Source organism: Ceratotherium simum, chromosome 2 (assembly GCF_057802395.1).
Source record: "Ceratotherium simum simum isolate JZ-2026a chromosome 2, ASM5780239v1, whole genome shotgun sequence".
Classification (NCBI taxonomy): Eukaryota; Metazoa; Chordata; class Mammalia; order Perissodactyla; family Rhinocerotidae; genus Ceratotherium; species Ceratotherium simum.
The window spans coordinates 45,245,021-45,270,376 of NC_141901.1; the positions used below are offsets into that span (position 1 = coordinate 45,245,021).

Here is a 25,356-nt window from a genome sequence, read left to right on the forward strand (position 1 = left end):
AGGTAACGAAACCAACAACTAGACTTCATTTCAAATGACTCCAAAGACATTAGCCAGTGACAGGTACACTAAATCTAAGTGGGGTATGTGTGCAGAAATTACTCTGCAACTTGATAGTAACACTCATATTCTCATCAGGAACCCCCCCTGGGAGGGGTCTTTAACGCTTCCCAATGATAGGGCATAAAATGTTCATGGAAAACACTATGGGCAAAGTCTTACAAGGACAAGGGACACAGTTCACCACCTGTAATGTGGTTAAGTTTCAACATCATTAAAAATCTATTTAAAATCAATTGTTTTTCTACTCTAATAGAAGGAAGCAATGATGTAGATAACTTGAAATAGCACTTAATTAAAAAAATTTACTTTCGAACCCTTCACTTTGGAATGAATCAGATACTTTTTCCCCCCAGCAAGTTGATTTTAAAATAAATTGGTGGGGGCTGGCCTGGTGGCGCAAGCAGTTAAATGTGCACGCTCCGCTGCGGCGACCCGGGGTTCGCCGGTTCGGATCCCGGGCGTGCACCGACGCACCGCTTGGCAAGCCAGGCTGTGGCGACATCCCATATAAAGTGGAGGGAGATGGGCACGGATGTTAGCCCACGGCCAGTCTTCCTCAGCAAAAAAAGAGGAAGATTGGTAGATGTTAGCACAGGGCTGGTCTTCCTTACAAAAAATAAAATAAATAAATAAATAGGTTCTTTAAAGAAACACTAGGAAAGTGCTGGGTGGGGGGGAGATAATCAGGTTTGCCACAGAAATATCCATCATTTAAATAATCTACATAGTGAGACTGCATTAAGTTTGTTACTGCACCAAAATTACACAAAAGTCATTGCTCTCAGAGTTTTCTGCCACTGCTTACCTCTTTCTTGGCCTGCTTGATGTCTCCCTCCTCCTTGAAGCCCAGCCCTGAGGTGGAGGCCTTCTCAGCCTCCCCTCTGCCTCCCCCAGCCCGGCCTTCCCCACCTTCGCTAGTCTTGAAAGATGAACGGCTATCGGAGTCAGCAAAGCCACCTTCACTGACACTATTGCAGCTCAACCACGAAGCCACCTTGTTCTTGGGTGTCTCTTCAGAGGAAGGTGGATTGCAGCCACCTATAGGGATTGATGGAGGGACAGGAATATGGGGGGGCCCAAGGTCTGGGGGGCGGGAATCCTTGGAAGCTGTCTCAGACAATCCATTCTCCTTCTGGCCCCGGGTCTGCCGCCGGGTAGCATAGCTGCGCCATACTGAGCTGGTGCTGAAGTCCTCATCCTTACAGAAGTTATCATCTGAGCTATCATCATTGGACTCTTCGGGATCCTCAGTACCGCTGTTGCCATCTTCCTGGTCCTTCAAGTCTACACCACTGCTGTCAGAGGAACAGGGGGCATCACTCTCATATCCTTCCTTGAAGTTCTCCACGCTCTCAATATGGTCCAGATTGGCAAAGTACTCATCACCCATTTCCAAGCCCTCTTTGTCTGCGAAGTCATCCGTCAGGATTTTGCCTGGGAGTAAAGAGAAAGACCTTCCAGGGTTATGAGGATCTTTTAGAAAGAATAAGGGTCATTCTATCAATATCCAGCCCACCGCCACACAGAGTCAAAACACCTCCATTATGGTCTCTCGTTTCTCTTTGCTAATACCTCCTCCTTAGTGTCTTAATTATGAGAGTATGGGGAGCTTTCTGTAGTTTTAAATCTTGCCCTTTCTGCCTTCCCATTCCTCCTCTTTACTCTCTTTACCACAAGAGTTCTCAGCTATGCTAAAAGATCTCTGGGTGGAGTACAGTGATAGCGCAGAGCGATGTGGGAGAAAGTGATACACTGGACTCCACTATCATGTCTCTCCTCTGAAACATCATATCCACAATTTCATCCCTTTTCATTCTTGTCCTTGGGAAGCATTTTTGTCCCTCACTGGTCCACCCAGACACGCAGATCACTTGTCATGTTCTTTACAGAAGAAAATCCTGGCCTTCCTCTTACTCCCCGTTCATATTCAAGCATTTTATTCTTATGTTCAACTTGTCTCTGCTTCAATTCCCCACAATGTCCTAACCCCAGAAAGCAACACTTTCGTTTCATCACCAACCTGCATAAATACAGACAAAGGAGCCTTTGGCAATGTCATCCAAGCAGCGGATACCCCAGCCCTTGTTCTGTGTCTTGAATAGCTGTAGCCGAACCTGTAGTCCATGCTGTACCAACCGGTTTGTGCACATGTTTGGGTCACATTTGCAGCGTTTATTACACTCATAAACTCTGGGAGAAGGTTACAATAAAATCAATCATAACACGATCACTAGAGCATCCATTATCCATTAACTCCACAGAACTGTTATAATTCTTAAGGTATCATCGTTTATTAGGTAATGATCTAAGTAAGTGGATTTAGTGAACTGTCTATGCTCTTTGATTCATTTGGGAATACAGCCCAAGGAAATAATTCAGAGGGGGAAAAAATGATTTATACAGATATTTACAGCATTACAGTTACTATCGGTGAATACCAGAATGCCTAATACCTGGAGAAAAACTAAGCAAACTATGATATGAATACAAGTTAAGAGCCATTAAAATAAGGAGATAGACTATGTCAATTTGTAGAAATAGATGCATACAGGGCCGTCCTTGTGGTGGTTGAGCGCGCGCGCGCTCTGCTGCTGGCGGCCCGGGTTCGGATCCCGGGCGCGCACCGCTTCTCTGGCCATGCTGAGGCCGCGTCCCACATACAGCAACTAGAAGGATGTGCAGCTATGACACACAACTATCTACTGGGGATTTGGGGGAAAAATAAATAAAATTATTAAAAAAAAAGAAATAGATGCATACAATAAAGATACATGAGAAAAGCAGAAGTCAATATAACAGCCAACTGAAAGTGAGTACAGAGGAGAAACTGGAACTCAAGTTCATGGGATTCTTTCTTTTGGTAAAGTTGATTTTCATCCTTTTATTCAGTGACCATTTATTAAACACCAAGAACTGTGCTAGACACCAGGAATACACAATAACAGACAAGGTCATAATCGTTCCCCCCAGGCAACTCCTATTCTATCTAGTTTAAGGAATTTAACAACTTAGCTATTTTAAAAATAAACTACTAAAGTTAATCGGAGACCTCTAGCAAATATCAATATTAAAGGAAGATAATATTAGTTATACTGAGAAAACTGTCATCTTTTTAGGTATCAACGTTTCTGCTCTATCTACTTTGCTCAGTGTTAGGATTTTACTTATTTCCTTGGTACGTAAATTTAAAGGAGACATTTACTTTTGGAAAGATGACAACAGTACAATTAAGTTGGTTGATGACATTAATTATATCCCTCCGGAGAAAGACGGTAAGAGCAGCTTCTATTTACGGAACATATACTTTGTGTTTGGCATTATGTCAACGCTTACATACATTCTCTTATTCTATTCTCAAAGCAGCCCTACAAGGGTTTTCCTAACTTTAAAAAAAGTATTAAAGCGTAATATACACAGAGAAAAGTACACATAAGTCTACGGCTCAATGAATTTTCTCAATGAACACACCATGTGACCAGCACCACATCAAGAGACAACTTTGTTAGGTCTCTTAAAACTCCCCTGGGGATGGGGGGTATTAGTGTTCACATCCTCTGTTTATAGCTGATAAAGCAGGATCCGCTGAGAAGAGACAAGGCCAGAATCTGAACTCTGGTCTAATCATCATGATATGAAACTTTCAGAGCAGCTACACTGAGTATCATTCATTCATTCAACAAAATTTGAGTGATTACTATATGCCAGGCACTGGGTAAGTCAGCTGCTGGTGATACAATGGTGAGCAAGATTGCCAAGGTTCATCCTCCCATGAAGCTTATATTCTAACGGAAAAAACAGAACAAAAACAAGTGAACAAATAAATGAAAGTAGTCACAGATGCTATAAAGGAGCCGAACGGGGTACTCAATGAGAGAATTAAGGGAGTGAAAATGACCTGGTTTTGAGTGACCAGGAAAGGTCTCTCTGAGAAGGTGAGATTAAAGCTGAGAACTCAAGGTTAAAAAAGAGAGCCACGCAAAGAACAGTGGAAGGATGCCAAGAAGAGGGCACAGTATGTACAAAGGCCCTCGAGGTAGGCTGGCAAACACTGGGTGAACTGGATCCAGGAACTGAAGAATATCAGTGTGGTTGGAATAGTTTTGGAGAGAGAGAGATAACAGGAAGGGGCCAGATAGTACTGTGTCTTGTGACTCAAGATTAAAATTCAAAGTGCAGTGGGAAGCTATTAATGAGTTTTAAGCAGGGGAGTGACATATTATTTGTAGTTATTTGAAAATATTTTTAAGAAACATTTCAAACACGTAAAAAAGACATAATGAACAACCATGTAGCTACCACCCATATCAAATCTAAACATTGTTACAAGAGTCAAATTTTTTGTTTACAATTAAAACACAAATGATACACTGATGTAACCAAAGCTTATAACTGTCTTTTCCTTTGCTTAGTTTTCAATATGCATTCAGCACAAATTCATCTCCTGGTTTCCCCAGTAGTCTCAATCTCCTCTGAAGATACTCAGACACATCAGGTTTTCTAGCAAACCCATTTTCCCAAAGAAGTCTCTCTTGCGTCAGATCTGACCTGCTCTCACACTGGCTGCTCTCTACTCCTAGTGCACAGCTGTCAGGCCGGAAGCCCCCTTCACACTTCATTATCATCTGTGGGATTCCCCTCACTCCTCTTTTGAGTTGGATCCTCTGTTTCCTGGATCAGTATGCCTTCCTCTCTCTTGACTTTTTCCCTCATGGTAAACATCTCCAGTGACTTTCTGAGAAGGAGAATAATGGAAAATTTTGAGGTATTTTATGTCAAAAAAAAGTCTTTAGCCTACTTTAACACAACTGATAGTTTTCCTGGGTTTAGAACTCTAGGACTGAAATATTTTTCCCTTAGAATTCTGAATAGATTCCTCAATTGCCATGTGTAGCTTCCCATGTTATTTTGAGAAGGCTGAAGTCATGCTGCGCCTTTATTTTTTTGTGGTCTACTGCTCTTCTCTAGAAGCTTTTGGGATTTTCTCTTTGTCCTCAGTATTCTGTGGACACAATGATCACATTTTATTATCATGTGTTTTAGTGGGGATCTATTTTTTTTTTTTAATAATTTTATTTATTTATTTTTCCCCCAAAGCCCTAGTAGATAGTTGTATGTCATAGCTGCACATCATTCTAGTTGTTGTATATGGGACACGGCCTCAGCATGGCTGGAGAAGCGGTGCATCAGTGCGCGCCTGGGATCCGAACCCGGGCCGCCAGCAGCGGAGCGTGCGCACTTAACCGCTAAGCCACGGGGCCAGCCCAGTGGGAATCTATTTTCATCCACTATGCTAGGACTTGAATGGGCCTTTCAATTTGGAAACACAAACCCCTCAATTACATGAAAATTTCTGAATTATTTCATTGATGCTTTTCTCTTCTTCTGTTAATTATGTATCTTTTTTTTGTTTTGTTTTTTTTGTTTGTTTGTTTTTTAAAGATTTTATTTATTTATTTTCCCCCCCAAAGCCCCAGTAGATAGTTGTATGTCATAGCTGCACATCCTTCTAGTTGCTGTATGTGGGATGCGGCCTCAGCATGGCCGGAGTAGCAGTGCCTCAGCGCGTGCCCGGGACCCGAACCCGGGCTGCCAGCAGTGGAGCGCACGCACTTAACCACTAAGCCACTGGGCCGGTCCTAATTATGTATCTTGAACACTAAGCTTATTAGTTCACATGTTCACGTATAACCAATTTGCATCCCGCTCTCTCATTGTCCTCTTTCCCTGACCTGTCTTTCTCAATCTCACATGCTGGCTTCACCTCCTCGGCTCAATCTCTAAATGCTGGAGAGCCCAGGGCTTACTTCTGGGACACCTTCTCTTCTCTATTATCAATATTCTCTCTAAATAAACTCATCCAAGTTTTAAATAGTACTCCTGTGCTACTGATTCCTAAATCTTTAGGTCCAGCCCTTACGCTTCTCTCCAGCAATCTCACTGCCTTCTTGACATTTCCACTCGGACTGCCTAACAGGCACCTCAAACTTAACGTGGCCAGAATAGGAGCTGAATTTCACTCAGGCCTGCAATTCCTCTGGTCTTCCATTTCAGTAAAAAGCACCAACATCCACTTAGTTGCTGAGGTATAAAATTTAGGAATTATCCTTGATTCCTCCCCTTCCCTCCTACTCCACAGTCAACCTATCAAGTTCTGTAGCTCTACCTCCAAGTGCATCCCAAATCTATCCTCTTTTTTTTTTTTTTGTGAGGAAGATCAGCCCTGAGCTAAGATCCACGCTAATCCTCCTCTTTTTGCTGAGGAAGACCGGCTCTGAGCTAACATTTATTGCCAATCCTCCTCCTTTTTTTTTCTCCCCCCCAAAGCCCCAGTAGATAGTTGTATGTCATAGTTGCACATCCTTCTAGTTGCTGTATGTGGGACATGGCCTCAGCATGGCTGGAGAAGCAGTGCGTCGGTGCATGCCCGGGATCCGAACCTGGGCTGCCACTAGTGGAGCGTGCCCACTTAACCACTAAGCCACGGGGCCGACTCTATCCCCTTTCATCTCTACTGCCACTTTCATTCTAGTACAAGCCCCAGCAACCACTACCTCTCACCTGTATTCCTATAATTATCTCCTAACTGGACTTCCAAAATTCTAGTTTTGCTACCCTAAGACCTATTCTCCACATAGAAGCCAGAGTAATCTTCAAAAGGCTAATCACATCATTTGCCTGCTTAAAATTCTCTAACAGCTTTCTACTGCACCATGAATTTGATTCTAATTTTTGTTCTGATTTATCAAGTCCTATACAATCAGGTCCCTAGCTACTTCTTTTTGAACACATCTCACTTACCAGAGTAAGCTACAATCTGTTAGGACACTCATACAGCTATGAAATTAAGGTCACCTTTTACCACAATAGAAAATTACCAGACACTATTTAATCATTCTATGTCTTCATTTCAAGGAAAGCCCAAGGAAGAAACAATTGCTGGGAATTCAGTAAATAAGATTTAATTGATAAAATGCCCATTTCGGTTATTCTAATTTTGGTTCCAATTTTTAGAATTCTGATGGTTCCTACAAGCTTAGAAAAACAAGAACATGCTCCTCAGTCTCTGAGGTGCTTCACTTTTCCCCGACTACTTACCCTGTAGGCAGACACTCTTCTAGTCTCTTGTACTGGTAGCCAGAGTTAGGGTTAATTTGGCCACCTGGGGTGCAGGCTGTAGCCTGGATAGTTAGCTGATGGCAGGCACACTTGGACCTGTATGAGACAGAAAGGTACAACAGCTAGAGCTGTAAGACTTGCTTTAGATGCCAGAAGTACTACTAAAAGGATGGGGATAAGGTACATGTAAATGAGAAAGGAAAAGACAGAGTAAGAATATGACAGAGTGAGAATAAGATAGAGAGACAGAGAATGAAACAAAGTGGCAACTGAAAGCATGATGGAAGGAAATAAAGGAAAAGGAAGAGAATCAGAGAAAGAAACAAACACAAGACACATGTACCCAGGGTTATGCAGTGGGGCCAAGTTAGTCTCCTGCCTCTCTGTCTCACAGCTTTCATGGAGGCCTTACAGTGGGAACTCCAGCTGAGGGAGGAGGTAAGGGAGATGGTGAAAGGGGAAAGGAGTGCAGATATAAAGCAAAGGAAGTGGAAAGGAAGGCAACTACAGCAAAGTTGGAGGTAGGGGCAGGGATTCCCCCACCAACTCACTTGTCCCGGCACCCATCCTTGCAGTCACAGCCAACCAGAAATTCAGGGCCTGTGTTAATGAAAACACCCTTGCCCGGGATTCGCTCCTTGCTGTAGGCCACCTGGGGTGGGGGAGTTGTGTCAATCTCATTGACACAGGATAGGGGAACATCTTCCTTCCCATACGTGATGTCCAAAATATAGTAAAAAGGCTTATAGGGCTGAAACTTCCGGTCCACAAGAACATATGGATCCAAACAGAACATCTCCAGGAAGAGAAAGTCACAGCCAGTCTCAAAAAGGTAGCGTTCGATCTCCTGCATTGTCCGAAGGCAGAGGCCACAGGGTGTTTTATAGATAACATGAAAACCCATCTTGCGGTTAACTCGGCGCCGGGCTGTCATCCTCCGGAAGTCATATAGTAGTGGAACTAGCAGAGGGTTCTTGCCCCGGTATTGCTCACTTCTCATAGGTCTGACTCGAGACAGACAAGCATAGCTGCAGACATGAGGTAAGTAGAAGAGCTTTTCCATTGGCGCACGGTAGGAGGGCTCTGCCGGGGCCCGCTCCAGCATGCCATGGAAGGCTGGAGGGCCTGGAGGGGCTGGAGGGGCTGGAGGGGCTGGAGGGGCTGGAGGGGCTGGAGGGGCTGGGGGTGCTGGGGGTGCTGAGGGTGCTGGGGCAGAGGGTGTTGAGCCTAAAGGTGATCTGCAAATGAGATGCAAGAGATCAGATAAGAAGGCAATAGGACCTCTCTGTTGTATAATTACCCCTCCAGCTGGCTAAGCCACTTCTCTAATCTTTCAAATAGCTGTGCTCTTAAAGCTCAAGATGACACAAGAAAGTCAGATTTTCCCTTGCCTTACTAAACCGGGGCAATGAAATGCCTTGGTTACTCTTCACTGACTGATAATATCTCTATTTCAACAGTATACCTTTTCCTAAAATTTTTCTCCCTGTGAATTATGGAAGTAGAGTCTAGTCTTATACCTATTCTTTTTTTCCTTCTATGTGTCCTATAAATGTCCTTACTGACTCCCACAATTCAAGGCAAGAAGCTGTAGTGCTCCCTTTCTATTGTACCAATGATGGCACCACATTTGATGAGAAGTTTTAACAAGTGACTTGCTGGTGATTCTGTACTTCTAGGCACCTAGTTTCTAATTCAATTATTTTTACACTCTGTTTCTTGGAAATTTCCAAGGTTAAAGCTTTCTTTTCAAGTCCAAATTCCTTACTGTCATAACCTTAACTAAGCCCCTTGGAGCCAAGGAACCTCCCTATACAGTGACCATTCAGTATACACTGCCAACCCCCTGACAGAGAGCCTGAGATTTTCTCACCTATATGTCTGGTTGATCCCAGGTTTCCCACCAGGGGCATTTTCACTGAGTGCAGGGGATGTAGGGGAGGAATGACCAGAGCCCACAGATCCTGGCCGGAAAGAAGTACTCTTTTTGGCTACCTGCTTCCGTGATTGGGCAAGCTGGCTTTCTAAGCTTCTAGGAGATTAGAGAAGAGATCATACAGTAAGGGATACAGAAAATACATTATGAAAGGAACTGGCGAAAAAGAAGGAATAGCACTCACTCATTGTCACCTGCCTGGGGGGACAGAGGTGGGGCAGGCGGGACAGGTGGGGCTGTAGGCTGTGGGGGCTCCAGTGGCTTGAATTGGGTTCCAGTACTGGTCAGATCCTGGGTGTACTGGACCACAGGGCCTTTGCTCCTCACAGCACCTATAGGAAAAAGGAAACTGACCATTGAGAAGATGATAGCTGTGTCACTTATATTCATGCACATGCCTGATCCTCAATTTATATAATATAAAAAAGCAGCAATAGAAACATTTTGAGTAAGTGCTAAGACTGTCAGTTCTCATTATTTACACCAATGAGTGAGACTACTAGCACAGGCTGGCTTTGACTTAAATAATAAGACTTTATCTTCCTGCCTCAGATGATTTACATTAGTAATTATATTACTTTGGTGAAAATTTTCAAAAACGCATTCTTTGATCAACTAATGTTGTCAGGAAAAATCAACCAGAAAGTACATCAGGAACATATAAAAACAAAAACAGTTTGGGTTTAAAAAAAAAATTGATCATAGATAACACATAAAGCAGATAATCCTCATGTGGATAACAGATGTAACTACTATCACCAACATCCCTAACCTAAACCAGTTGTTTCAGATTTTTATGTGGTTGTTTAGAATAAATCAGAGCCATAGCATGTGGAGGCAGCACCACAAATCCATCACCACTACTGGAAACAACTCAGGGCACACGTCCTGTTTCCAATGAGTCAGTAGTGTCATCCTGGTAAACAAAGGATAACCATTGTATACAATCTCCTTTGCTGGTGTCTCCATTTCTTCCCTCCCCCAGGGTATCTTTCAGGACATACCCATATTTGGACGTGTCCTGAGCTGTCCCCCTTGCTTCTTCTCCAGCGCAGATGCTGAGGATGTCTTCATGCTGAACATGGGCTCCAGCCGTGTAGAGCCTCGATAGATCCATTCACATCTTTTGTCATCCTGGGGCATTGCGAGCAAGGGTGGGGGAAATGAGTTAAAGGCTAGAATCTATCCTACCATTTGTGGAGAATATATACCACGTGCCTCCTTGGGGGAAATCTCCCTGAATTCCCTATCTGTTCAATAAACTTATGTGCCAGGCTTCATGAGAGCTATCAGGAATATAAAGAAAAACATATATTCTTTAAGAAATTACAGGAGAGAGAGATGTTTATACTGAGTGTAGGAAGTGTGGCAAGGATCAGAAGGCCCTAGAGACAAAGGGCTGAGATAGCTCAGAGAAGAAATATAGTTCTAAGAAAGGCATAAAAGGGGAGAAAAGGATAGGTACAGAAGATCTTAGAGTTAAATCAGGCCTTGAAAGATCATCAAGACCTCCCAATTCCTTGATCCCTCTTTTTTGTCTCACTATGCTACCAGAACCCTAACCCTGGACAAATGAAACTAGCTGCCTTCTCTGTACCTACATGCAATGTGAATACTCCTAGAGGAAAAAAAAAAAACAAAACACCATGCAGATTAGTGTCATAATTAAAGTTAGGGAATTTATTTTCAACAACCACTCACAGAGGAACAAAAAGAAAGACAAGGTAAATTCTGACCCCAAATAGTGAAAAAAGATAGAGGATAACAAAGAGGAAAACTATGGAGTAGGGGCCGGCCCTGTGGCTTAGTGGTTAAGTGCGCGTGCTCAGCTGCTGGCAGCCCGGGTTCGGATCCCAGGCGTGCACTGACGCACCGCTTCTCCGGCCGTGCTGAGGCCGCGTCCCACATACAGCATCTGGAAGGATGTGCAGCTATGACATACAACTATCTACTGGGGCTTTGGGGGAAAAATAAATAAATTTAAAAAAATTAAAAACAAAACAAAACAAAACAAAACTACGGATTAGCTACAAAATCATCCTCATTATTGCCTCTTATACTTCCCCATCCCACCCCGACCCCTGCCTCCAAAACTCTAGGGAAGAACAGTACCAGGAAGAGGATCCTGACTAGGCTGCCGTCCACCTCCTCAACTCGGGACTTCCACCATGTGCCTTCCCACTCAGTCTTGATAAGCTGGCCACTCTTGAGTAGCACCATGGGGCGGTTGGGGTAAGCAGTGATGTATTCCTCTATGAAGTCTCGGCAGGAGATGTCTTCTATGTCCTCCCAAGTCTTTTTCACTGTCCCAAGGAAGAAGTAGGGGTAAGAGAGGGCAGGTAAGGCATGTCTTGATAGGGAAAAATGGTGGGCAAGGAGACGTTTGGTATTTTTCAAGTTGGGAGGGAGAGAAAAAATAAACGAAGAAATCATAACCTCAAGAAAGCAATACCAAGACCACCTAAAAGTACTGAACCTAACATGTAAATGCACGTAGAAATCAAGTAAACACTAAATAAGCAATATGCAAATATAGGTGAGTTACTCATTTCATAAAAATGGATGTTTCTCCTTAGGAAAATTCAAATGGAAATTTTCGCTAACTTGATATAAGTCTAGAGGTAAATCAAAAAAGATCAGGTGGTATTATGAAATTGACAAAAAACAATTTTATCCTTTCTTCTCACTCTCTACCAGGATTTTAAGGAACTTGAATCCATTTACTGCCATGTTATGTGGACATACAGCAGTGTTAGTTGACGCTTCTGCAATTAAAAACAGTTGCTTCTGGGGGCCGGCCCGGTGGCGCAAGCAGTTAAGTGCGCGTGCACCCCTGTGGCAGCCCGGGGTTCGCCAGTTCGGATCCTGGGCACGCACCGAAGCACCGCTTGTTAAGCCATGCTGTAGCAGTGTCCCATATAAAGTAGAGGAAGTATGGACACGGATGTTAGCTCAGGGCCAATCTTCCTCAGCAAAAAGAGGAGGATTGGCATTAGATGTTAGCTCAGTGCTGATTTTCCTCACAAAAAAAAAAAAAACAGTTGCTTCTGTAGGAATCTAGCCCCAAGCCAGACTCATAAGTATAGAGGACACCATATAGCACCCATCTAACACAGTTTCTGTAGAAAACACTATGCAGACTACCGATTTATACAAATGTTAGATGAAGTATGAGACTAGGAAAGTAACATCTTCTCAAACCTAAATCACTTAGAAATGAAATAAAAACACATCTACAATATGATGTAGACCCACTCAAGGTCAGTCATGATCTGCTGTCTCACTCTGGATACAAAGACCCAGCACTAGCGATGAGCAATAAAACTGTCTCTCTCAAAGGACATTAATCAAACTTATGATCTTTGAGACTGAAGCACCAAAAACATTAGGGCTTTTCAACTGGTTGTCTTAAGAAGAAATACAAGGCAGAGGAGGAAATGGATAGAACTCTGGAAGAAATGAGGGACACTCACGTGGCCGGCAAATGGGATACAGTTCAGATTGTGTGACATAGGAAGCGTAGCCGTCATCAAAGAAAATGAGAAACCTGTAAGGAAAAGAGTGATGGCAGAAAGATCAGGGGGTTATGATATTTAACATGACCTATGGAAATTATCTTATCATAGCTTCTACTCTTCTGGATCACAAACAGGACACACTCCAGGGAACATGTTCCAGTCTACTACTTTCTCCTGTTATTCTTTCTTCCCACACTAAGAGTTACGAATTCTCCCTTAATCCAATGTATCCCTACTTTTTCAAAAGCTATTTATTCTTGTTCCACTATCAGATTCCAATTCTGCTGAAAACCATTTAGTCTCTACTTCATTTCTTCCTTCATTATGAATTCCCTATCCCCCTATTAATCAATCCTGATTACTCTCCTAGTTTTTCTCCAAGTTTTCTCCTTGAGAAAAGGAACAAAAAAGGACAAAGAATCACCCACAAAGCTTCCCTGAGACTCCTGTGGCAAAGAAAGAGAGAGGGTTTCTGGCCACTGGGGACTAAGAACACAAAAGCTAATTGTGAGATCTGGACTATGGCTTGGAACAAGGCAGGTGTTGTGCTCCCAGTCTCCACTCTCTTTATAATCCTCTGTCCAGGTACCTGAGCTTGTTTTTGACGTTTGGTGTCTCAGCTACAATGCCAGCATAGAGCCAGACCTGATTCCCATCTTTGTATTTGGCCACCACTCGACTGCCCACATACAGCTTGTCAGCAGGAGGGTGGTAATCATAGGCAATATGGTTCCCCGACAGTAAACTCTTTCCTTTGTTGTCAAATTTCACCTTGTACTTCTTTCCTGGCCCTGAGTAAAAGGGAAAGATAAACAAAAATTTTAAAAACTCATCAGTTTCTGTGTAAATTCTGGCTGCTAGGTGAGAGACAAAAGGCAAGGCTGTGGGGAAAAGAAACAATCAGCAATGGAGACCTGCAGGTTGCCTTTCATTAGTTCTTCCTCTAGCTTGAACATACCAACCGTCTGGATGGCAATAAGGGTGCCTTTATGCCACGTCTTAGTTCTCTTCTTGCCCAGAATGCGCATGCTGACTATGAGGTCACCATCTTTGCTCAGTTCTCCAGATATCTGACTCAAGGTTCCTAGGGAAGAAAGCAAAGTTTTTCTAAAGAGATATGGCATAGATTGGGAAGAGAACAGAAAAGTAAAGAGGATAGTAGGGTAATCAAGGAAAATGGGGTAATTTTTGATCCTTAGCCATTTTTGCTGCTCTCTTGGCCAGGGGCAGAAAGACAAGACACAGCTGACTCAATTGCTTATGCTAACAAGAAAACTTAAATACTGCAATTCACATGTGATTCACGAACATCTCACTTTAACCAAATGTTTCTGACTCCTTATTAACAACAATATTAACCACCACTCATTAAATGCTATGTAGCATTTATAAAACATTTTCTCATAGGAGATCTATTAACAGCTCCATTCTACAAACAAAGCTTCCCTGAGACCTCTTTATAAGAGTTTGAATTCTCTTTTCTCTCTAATCTCCATCTAGAAGAAGCAGTCACGAGCATGAAGCTAAAAAGGTATTTGGATAAAACCATGACAGACTGGAAAATCAGCAGACAAATGATTTAAGCAGACAACAAGGAGCACAACATCACAAATAACCTTATATTGACTTATATAGCCTGTGGTGTTAAAAGAACCCAACAGAGGTAGAGAAGGATTCTGAGATGCTAAAACAAAGCCAGTTATTCATGAAATCTCTGTAGGAATTCACCCCCCACCTGTACCGAGGTACCTCCTGACTCTAACCTTTATGTAAATCCTGGGAACTGCTCTTCTTGTTGACAGCATCCATGAACTTCTGGACATCTTGAGCCGACTTTCTTAAGGCAGCCATAGCTTCACGGAGCTGTAAGGAAGGGGATGAGGGAAACAAGTTTTAAAACAAGTCCATGGGTTAGAAATAACTTGAGAATAAGAACTTGTCTTTCAAAAAACAAAATAGAATGAGCTATGTTTGCAAGCTTATGGTTACTTTATCAGGCAAAACTGCCTTTTCTTACAAATTTGGTTCAGTAATCAGCTTTAGGAAGCTCTCCTTGATTAATCTCACCTAGTTGATCACCACCAAATTCTACATTCATATAGCACTCAGTGCATTTATCTCTAAGTAACTTCTTCTGCATTCTTATAACATCTATTAGAAGCCTGCACATAGAGCTGATTACAGGCTGAAGGATTACATGTCAATGGCTGAAGTGACTGAATGGTCAGGCCAAAAGTTTCTCCCATCTTCATATTCGTTTTTTTATTTTTGTGAGGAAGATCAGCCCTGAGCTAACATCCAACACCAATCCTCCCCCTTTTTGTGAGGAAGATTGGCCCTGGGCTAACATTTGTGCCCATCTTCCTGTATTTTATATGGGATGCCGCCACAGCATGGCTTGACAAGCGGTGCATCAGTGCGCGCTGGGGATCCGAACCTGCGAACCCTGAGCCGGCAAAGCAGAAAACGCGCACTTAACCGATACGCCACCAGGCTGGCCCCTCATTTTCATATTCTTATCTCTCACCCTTCCCTTACCTATCCCAACTCACCTTCTGGTCTTTTGGAGTTCTGCTCCCAGCATCACCTATGGATGAGAAATCTCTAATGAGTGTAAGAGACTTACACATTAGAATTTCTAAGAAATCAAGAACTAAGCTACTTAAAAGCATTATCATGGAAGCATTATAACAACTGAAAACTAGATATAGATATATATACATATGTAAAAGTACCAAAAGAGTCCAGAAAGATACACAGCAAATAGGTGACAGTGCTTACCTGGAGATAAAGTACTGAGACAGGTGGTAGTCTACGGGATTTTGGGTTTTCACTGTATATTTGAATTTTTATAATAATAATTACTTATAGATTATTTGAATGATTTGAAAAATGAGATGTGGTCAATGAATTAAGCAAAAATGTTTATTCTTGAGTAGTGCTGAGCAACAGAACTTCCTGCTATGATAGAAATGTTCTATATCTGCACTGTCAAATCTGTTAACATTGGCTAATAAGCACATGAAATGTGGCTAGTGCAACTGGGAAATGAACTTTAAACTTCATTAAGAAACTTTTTTTTTTAATTCAAGTGTAATTCACATACTAAAAAATTTATCCATTTAAAATGTTTAACTCAGGGGCCAGCCTGGCGGCGTAGCCGTAAGTGCATGTGCTTCGCTGCTGGCGGCCCGGGTTCGGTTGGGCCCGGGCAGCCCCGGCATGGATGTTAGCTCAGGGCTGATCTTCCTCACAAAAAAAACAAAAATGAAATGTTTAATTCAGTAGTTTTTAGTATATTCACAAGGTTGTACAACTATCACCACTTTCTAATTCAGAACATTTTCGTCACCCCAAAAAGAAACCCCACTTACTACTTTTTGGGGTGATGAAAATATCCATTAGCAGTAACTCCCCATTTCACCCTCCCCTCAACTCCTGGCAAGCACTAATCTACTTTCTGTCTCTATGGATTTGCCTATTCGGACATTTCATATAAATGAAGTCATACTATATGTAGTTCATCACATGAGGTTCATCTCTTATGCAGCAATTATCAGTACTTACTTCCTTTTTATGGCTGAATAATATTCCATTGTATGGATACACCATACTTTGTTTATCCATTCACCAGTTGATGGACATTTTGGGTTGTTTCCCCCTTTTGGCTATTATGAATATGCTGATATGAACATTTGTGTATGAGTTTTTATGTAGACATATGTTCTCATTTCTCTAGGGTATATCACTAGGAGTGCAATTGCTGGGTCATATTTATGTTTAACGTTTTGAGGAACTGAAAAACTCTTCCAAAGTGGCTGTACCATTTTACATTCCTACAAGCAATTTAGAGGGTTCCAATTTCTCCACATCTTCATCAACACATGTTGCTATCTTTTATAGCCATCCTAATGATTATACAGTGGTTTTGACTTGCATTTCCTTAATGACTAACGATGTTGAGCATCTTTTCATATACTTTCGGCCATTTACACATCTTCTTTGAAGAAATATCTATTCAAATCCTTTGCCCATTTTTTAATTGGATCACTTATCATTTTATTCTTGAGTTGTAAGAGTTCTTTGTGTTCTGGAAAATACTAGACCTTTCACATTTCACATAATTTAAATAGCCACACGTGAATAGCAGCTACTGTATTAGACAGTGCAGTTTTAGAGATCTGGAACATATATTTAAAAATGGATGGGGGCCGGCCCGGCGGTGTAGCAGTTAAGTTTGTGCGCTCTGCTTCAGCGGCCTAGGGTTTGCAGGTTCGGATCCCAGGCATGGACTGACGCATGGCTTGTCAAGCCATGCTGTGGCAGCATTCCACAGAAAGTAGAGGAAGATGGGCACAGATGTTAGCTCAGGGCTAATCTTCCTCACAAAACAAACAAACAAGTAAATAAATAAATCCCTTAAAAAAAAAAAAGGAAAGCAATGGTGGTAATCATTTCACAATATATACATATATCAAATCATTACGTTTTACACCTTAAACTAATACAATGTTATATCTCAATTATATCTCAATAAAACTAGGGAAAAATAAAAAATAAAAATGCAAAGCAATGTAAACATCCTAAAATAACAAAATGGCTAAATACACTGTAACATATCCAAATGAGGTTTATAAAGAATCTTCAACAACATGAGGCAATGCTAATGATATATTACGTTTTAAAAGCTAGGATAAGGGCCGGCCCGTGCTTAGTGGTTAAGTGCGCGCGCTCCGCTGCTGGCGGCCTGGGTTCGGATCCCGGGCGCACACCGACGCACCGCTTCTCCGGCCATGCTGAGGCCGCGTCCCACATACAGCATCTGGAAGGATGTGCAGCTATGACATACAACTATCTACTGGGGCTTTGGGGGAAAAATAAATAAATAAAAGTTAGGATACAAAACTATTTATTTGATATGAACCCAACCTTGGAGAGAATACACAGACACACACCTGTGCATGTGCACACATTTCTCAAAGAGCTGTGAATGTGGTATGATTAAATACATGTTATCTTAGAACTGCACAGCTGTAAAAGGCTTCAAAACACATATTCTATATATGAGGAAGGACAGTTATTAATCTTATAGGGCTTTTATTTTTACTTTTAAAATACATTTAAATACATCCATGTGATAAAAAAATTCAAATATTATAAAAGAACACACAGTGAAAAACAAGTCTCCTTCCCACCCCTGCTTCTAGCTACTCTCCTCAGAAACAGCTAATATTATCAGTTTCTTTTGCAGCCAAAGATATTCTGTAAATGTACATATGTATTCTCTCCCCCCACCCTTTTACTCATATTTAACATGCAGTTTTTATGTTGCTTTTTGTTCCCACACTTAAAATATCTAGGAAAGTATTTCCTATCAGCACCTATAAAATCTGTCTGATTCTTTTTTTCCCATTTTTTTTTTTACTGTAGTAAAATACCCATAACATAAAAACTACCATCTTAACCATTTTTAAGCATACCGTTCAATGGTATTAAGTACATTCATAATATCATTGTGCAACCATCACTGCCATCCACATCCAGAAGTTAAGACATGGGGAACAGAACAGAGGGAGCGTAAGGGAGTATAGGAGACATTAGTTCAAAGTGATCAAGGCAGTAATCTGTGTGAAAGGCCTGAATTAAATGTCAAGCTCTGCTAAAAATATAAGCAGAAACTTTATGCCAATAAATCGAAAACTTAGACAAAATGGATAAATTACTAGACAACTACAAATTACCAAAACTGACTCAAAGAAATAGAAAAGGTTTGTACAAAGAAAACAGAAACCTAGATGGCTTTGCAGGCAAATTCTATCAAACATTCAAGGAAGAGATAATTCCAATCTTGCAAACACTTCCCAAGAATTAAAAGAAGAAATACTGCCTATTTCATACTACAAGCCCACCAAAATCTCAATATTAAAACCAAAGAAGGATAGTACCAAAAAAAGAAAATTATAGGCCTATGTCTGTTACAGAAGTAAAGATGCGAAAATCCTAAATACCAGCACAACAAATCCAGCAACGTTTAAAAAAGATAATATCGTGGGGTCAGCCTGGTGGCATAGTGGTTAAGTTTGCGCACTCTGCTTCGGCGGCCCAGGGTGAAAAGAACCTAGACATCCATGAAGAACAACAAAGTGAGGTTACTGGAGTTAACAGACATAAAAACTATAAAGCCACAGTGATACAGTATAGAACTGATATAGGAAGAAATGACAGAAAATGAAAATAATAATAATAGAAAGTCCAGAAACAAACCCACACACACATATACAAATAATTTATGATAAGAGTAGGCAATGTAAATCAGTAGGAAAGAACTCATTTCAATAAGTGGTGCTGGAAAATTGGTTAATAACCATATCAAAAAAAGAAACGGAATCTTTACCTCAAATACTATACAAAAAATAAATTCCAGTTGGATTAAAAAGTTAAATGTGAAAGGCAAGACTATGAAACTTTCAAGGGCAATATAAAAGAAAATCTTCATAGCCTCAGGGCAGAAAGGATATAAGAACTAATGACCATAAAAGAAAATGCTGAAATTAGAACTTCTGTTTATCAACAAATAACATAAAAAGTAAAGATAAATCATAAGCTGGGAGTGATATTTGCAACTACTAACTGCAAAGTTAGTACTTATAACATATAAAGATTTCCTATGAATCAAAAAAAGACAAATGACCATTGAGCAAATGAGCAAGAGACATGAACAGACACCTCAAAGAAAAACTACAGATGACTCACAAACACATGAAAAGATTCTCAAGGTCACTAGTAGTCAGGGAAATCAAATTTAAAATCATAATACCAAGTGTTGTCAAGGATGTGGAGCATAGGGCACTCTCATCTACTGACGGTATAAATATAAATTGGCACAACCACTTTGGAAAGCTGTTTGGTCATTAATTATGCAGTGAGGTTGAAATTTCCATATCCTAAGCACTAGCAACTCCACTCTTACAGTATATATCCTAAAAAGATTCTTGCACATGTGCCTCAGGAGTCATGTACACGAATATTTACAGCATTATTTGTAATTGCAAAAAAACTGAAAACAGGGCCCAGCCAGGTGGTGCAAGTAGTTAAGTGCATGCGCTCTGCTGCGGCAGCCTGGGGTTCGCTGGTTCGGATCCCGGGTGCGCACCGACGCACCACTTGGCAAGCCGTGCTGTGGCAGCGTCCCATATAAAGTGGAGGAAGATGGGCATGGATGTTAGCCCAGGGCCAGTCTTCCTCAGCAAAAAAGAGGAGGATTGGCAGATGTTAGCTCAGGGCCGATTTTCCTCACCAAAAAAAAAAAAAAACCTGAAAACAAATGAAATGCCAGCTGTTAGGAGAATAGATAAATTATGGCATATTCATATGATGGCATACCATACTGCAGTAGCAACTGAACTAAGCATCACTCATCAGCATGAGGTTGAAGAAGTCACTGAAGAATGCATAAGGTGTGTATGATTCCATTTATACAGTTCAAAAATAGGCAAAACTATGGTACTTCTGATAACAGTAATGTGAAAAGGCTGGACAATTCCCCTGAGCAGAAAACAAGTATAAAACTGGACAAAACTGTCAAAAACAATCATTTCAGGGCGCTGGAAGTTGACCAAAGGCAAAACACAGATTGAGAAGTATTTATTCCTGAAAAACTGCTAAAGCTTCTGGTAAGAAAGGTGGGAGTCTGTGGAACTCTTGCCTGGAGCAGCTCCCATCCCTACTCCACCTCCACCTTGGTGGGTGAAAACTATAGCTTTACCTTCGAGACGCTAGTCATGACAATGAGCAACTTTGTTAGTCCAAGGGTGTAACTCTTGTTTAGGGTGAGCAACAAACAAGTCAGAAATTTAACGAGGAGATCCTGAAAATGAGAGAGCCATAGATGGGCTTAGATGAGTTCTCTATACATTCTTGGGTGAGTGCTCAACTATGCACATGCAGAGAAAACCCAAGAGAGCCTGGTAAAAAATAACACCCAAGGGAGACTTGAGAACTAGATGTAACTCTGAATGCATTCATTATACCTCTGTAAAACTCAGTGGCTAAAATATGCAAACAAAAGGGCAATTGTTAAGAGCCAAGCTAAAATATATAAGGTTAAAATTAAAATACCAAGCAGAGACATCAGCAGCTGCACACTGCAGGGAACAGAGACTTGGCAGTTTATGTCCAGGAAAATTACTTAAAAAACAAAAAATGAAAAAAAAAAGGCAACTCTAAATTAAAATTCAGACCTGCTACATTATCTGAAATGTCCAGTTTTCAACAAAAAGTGATGAAACATGCAAAGAAACAGGAAAACGTGACCTATAATCACGGAAACAACCCTGTCAATAGAAATTAATTCTGAGTGGGCCTAGATATTGGATTTATAAATATGCTCAAAGAACTAAAAGAAATTACATTCAAAGATTTAAAGGAAAATATGCTAATACTTAGTCAACAATAGAGCTGACTATAAAAAGAACCAACTGGAAATTTCAGAGTTGAAATTACAAAAACTGAAATGAAACATTCACTAGAGGGGCTAAACAGCAAATTTAAAATGGCAGAAGAATCAGTGAAGTAGAATATAGAAAAACAGATATATAGAGAAATTGTCCAATCCAAAGCAGAGAGAGAAAATTCAAGAAAAATGAATAGAGCTTCAGACTTGTGGGACAATGTGAGGCATTCCATCATATATGTAATGGGAATCCCATAAGGCAAGGAGAGAGAGAAAGGGCCAAAAAATATATATGAGAAAATAATGACTGAAATACTTCCAAATTTGACGAAAAATTTGAATCTACAGGTCCAAGAAGTTTAATGCATCTCTAGTAGGACAAATACAGAGAGAATTATACCTAGACACATTCTAGCCAAACTACTAAAATTGAAAGACAGAGGAAATCTTAAAAACAGTAAGACAAAAATGACTCACATACAGGGTACAATTTCACGACTTTCCATCAGAAGTAATGGAGGCCAGAAGGCACTGGAATGGCACGTTCAAAGTGCCGAAAGAAAACAGTCAATCAAGAATTCTATATCCCAGATAAACAAAGACTGAGAGAATCCACTTTTAGCAGAGCTACAAGAAATATTAAAGGAAATCTTTCTGGCTGGAAAAAGATGACACTAAATGGTTAACTCACATCCACAGGAAGGAATAAAAAGCAACGGAGATGGTAAACATCTGGGTAAACATATTTTTTCTCTTTTCTTTTCATAACTTCTTTAAACATAAGATTGCTTATGGCGGGCCGGCCCTGTGGCTTAGCGGTTAAGTGCGCGTGCTCCGCTACTGGCGGCCTGGGTTTGGATCCCAAGCGCGCACCGACACACCGCTTCTCTGGCCATGCTGAGGCTGCATCCCACATACAGCAGCTAGAAGGATGTGCAACTATGACATACAACTGTTTACTGGGGCTTTGGGGGAAAAAAGGGAGGATTGGCAATAGATGTTAGCTCAGAGCCAGTCTTCCTCAGCAAAAAGAGGAGGATTAGCATGGATGTTAGCTCAGGGCTGATCTTCCTCACCAAAAAAAAAAAAAAAAAAAGATTGCTTATGGCAATAATTATAACACTAAATTGTTGGCTTTAAACATATGAGGATGTGATATATTTCACAATAGTACCACATAAGAAGAGAGTGAAAACATATGTAGATGCAATATATTTTACAATAGTACCACATAAGAAGAGAGTGAAAATTTGCTATACTGGTGCAAAGTTGCTATGTTTTACCAGAATTCAGTCAGTAATAACCTGTAGTAGATAAGGATCAGACAAATATGCAACAACAACAACAAAACAGGTAAAAAAAACAGAGGAATTAAAATAATTTACTGATATATTTGTTTGACACAAAGAAGGCAGTAAAGAAGGAATAGATGAAGATAAAAGACATGAGACTTATGGGGGAAAGAAGGGCAAAATGGCAGATGTAAATCCAGCCAAATGGATTCACGTTAACTGTGACTGGACTCAACACTCTAATTAAAAGGCAGAAACTGTGAGAATGGATTAAAAAAGATAAGATCTAACTATATACTGCCTATAAGAGATACACTAAATTCAAAGACAAAAACAGGTTGAAAGTAAAAGGACAGAAAAAGATACAACATGCAAATAGTAACCATAATAGAGACAGAAATGCCACATTAATATTAGACAAAACAGACTTTAAGACAAGGAATATTACTTGAGACATAAAGAGACCTTTTATAATGATAAAAAGGTCAATGTATTAGGAAGATAAAACAATTATAAATGTACAGATCTTCCTTGACTTACAATGGGGTTATGTCCTGATAAACCTATCATAATTTGAAAATATCAATAAGTTGAAAATGCATTTAATACACCTAACCTACCAAACATCATAGTTTAGCCTAGCCTACCTTAAACATGCTCAGTACACTTACAATAGGCTACAGTTGGGCAAAATCAACTAACACAAAGCCTATTTTATAATAAAGTGTTGAATATCTCTGTAATTTATTGAATAATGTACTGAAAGTGAAAAACAGACTGGTTGTATGGGTACAGAATGGTTGTAAGTGTACTGGTTGTTTACCATTGTGATCGACTGGGAGCTGCGCTTGCTGCCACTGCCCAGCATCACGAGAGAGTATCATACTGCATATTGCTAGCCTGAAAAAAGATCAAAATTCAAAATATGAAGTATGGTTTCTAATGAATGCATATCACTTTTGCACCATTGTAAAGTCAAAAAATCACTAAGTCAAATCATGGTAAGTCATCTGTATACATAACTAACAAAGGCCCAAAATACAGGAAGCAAAACCTGACAGAATTGAAAGGAGAAACAAACAATTCAACAATTTTAGTTCAAGATTTCAAAACTCCTTTCCAAGTAATTGTCAGAACAATTAAACAGAAAATCAATAAGGATACAGAAGACTTGGACAACACTATCAGCCAACTTAACCTAACTGACATATATAAAACACTCCATCCAACAGCAGAAGAATACGATACAAATTCTTTTCAAGCAAACATAGATCATTTTCCAGGACAGACAATATGCTAGGCCATTAAAAAAAAGTCTAAATTAAATTTAAGAAAACTGAAATCATACAAAAAGTATATTTTCTGACCACAATGAAATTAAATTTAAAATTCACAACAGAAAGAAATCTGGGAAATCCCCAAATATTTGGAAATCACAGAAAGAAAAATCACAAAGGAAATTAAAAATTATAAGTTGAATAAAAATGAAAATACAACATATAAAAATTTATGAGATACAGGGAAGTAATGCTTAAAGGGAAATTTGTAGCTTTAAATGCTTATATTAGAAAGGAGAAAAGGTCTAAAATCAATAATCTAAGCTTCTACTTTAAAAAACTAGACAAAGAAGAGCAAATTAAACCCAATTAAGTGGAAGGAAGAAAATAATAAAGATCAGAGTAGAAATCAATGAAATAGAAAACAGAAAAACAGTAGAGAAACTAAGTCAATGAACCCAAAAATTGATTCCTTGAAAAAGAGCAAAAAAATCGATAAACCTTTAGCTAGACTAACCAAGAAAAAGAGAGGAGATCCAAATAACCAATACCAGAAATGAAAGAAGGTACATCACTACAGAACCTACAGAAATTAAAAAGAGTCATAAGGGAATACTATGAACAACTTTATGGCAATAATTAAGACTACTTAGATGAAATGGACAAATTCTTAGCAAGACACAAATTAACAAAACCAACTTGAGAAGGAATAGGAAATCTAAATAGACATATCAGGTAAAGAAAACGAATTAGTAATTAAAAACCTTCCCACAGTAAATTCAATGTGCTATCCTGGATTGGATTCCGGTACACAAAAAGTCCAGAAATCAAATAAAGTGTAATGCACCAATGTTTGCTTCTTAGTTTTGATCAATGCACCATGGTAACATAAGATATTAATGTCAGAGGAAACTAGTGAAAGGAACTCTCTATGCAGAAACTCTCTACTATCTTTGTAATCTTCCCATAAATCTAAAATTATTCCAAACTAAAAAGCTTATTTAAAAAAATCTTTCCACAAAGAAAAGTCCAGGCTAAGATAATCTCTCTGCTAAATTTATTAAACATTTAAGGAAGAAATAATACCATTCCACATAAATTCACAGGAGGAGGGAACACGTCCCAACTCATCTCATAAGGCCCATATTACCCTGATACCAAAGCCAAACAAAGACGTCAAAATAAAACTACAAACCAATAGCCCTCATGAACACAGGTGCAATTCTTAACAAAATATTAGCAAATCCAACACAGCAACATATAAAAGGCTTACACACTGAGACAAAAGGGGCAGGGTGGGGGGCAGAGGGTTTATCCCAGGAATGCAAGGTTGGTTTAACATCCAAAAAATAACTATTGTAATACACCCTAATAATGGATAAAGAACAAAAGCCATATGGTCATCTGAGGATAGCAGCTGACAAAATCTAAAATTCAATCCAGCTATGATAAAATCTCTCAGCACTAGGAATAGAAGCAACTTCTTTCAATCTGATAAAGGATATCTACAAAAAACCTATAGCTCACATCATAATTAATGCCTAAAGACCAAATGCTTTCCCCCTAAGATCAGGAACAAGAAAAGGATGTCTGTTCTCAAAACCTTTATTCAATATTGTACTGGAGGTTCTAGTGAGTACAATAAGGAAAGAAAAATAAATAAAAGACATCCAGGTTAGAAAGTAAGAAGTAAAATTGACTT

The 25,356-nt window shown here is 40.0% G+C and overlaps 1 protein-coding gene across 3 annotated transcripts in view; it reads right to left on the reverse strand.

Annotated features, from left to right (window-relative positions):
- The window catches only part of SETDB1 (SET domain bifurcated histone lysine methyltransferase 1), a 32,248-nt gene that overhangs the window by 2,314 nt on the left and 4,578 nt on the right, over positions 1 to 25,356 (reverse strand). The window contains exons 4-16 of one of the 3 annotated variants that reach the window (XM_087443742.1): positions 15,186 to 15,220; positions 14,397 to 14,496; positions 13,592 to 13,717; positions 13,223 to 13,424; positions 12,589 to 12,662; positions 11,228 to 11,418; positions 10,120 to 10,249; positions 9,300 to 9,447; positions 9,053 to 9,208; positions 7,731 to 8,417; positions 7,159 to 7,275; positions 2,084 to 2,253; positions 869 to 1,497 (exon numbers count right to left, since the gene is read on the reverse strand). In XM_087443742.1, the coding sequence (XP_087299868.1) occupies positions 869 to 1,497; positions 2,084 to 2,253; positions 7,159 to 7,275; positions 7,731 to 8,417; positions 9,053 to 9,208; positions 9,300 to 9,447; positions 10,120 to 10,249; positions 11,228 to 11,418; positions 12,589 to 12,662; positions 13,223 to 13,424; positions 13,592 to 13,717; positions 14,397 to 14,496; positions 15,186 to 15,220 (2,765 nt within the window). Of the gene's footprint in view, positions 1 to 868; positions 1,498 to 2,083; positions 2,254 to 7,158; positions 7,276 to 7,730; positions 8,418 to 9,052; positions 9,212 to 9,299; positions 9,448 to 10,119; positions 10,250 to 11,227; positions 11,419 to 12,588; positions 12,663 to 13,222; positions 13,425 to 13,591; positions 13,718 to 14,396; positions 14,497 to 15,185; positions 15,221 to 25,356 lie in introns of all 3 variants that reach the window. The other 2 variants (XM_014791787.2, XM_087443745.1) reach the window with 2 other exon arrangements.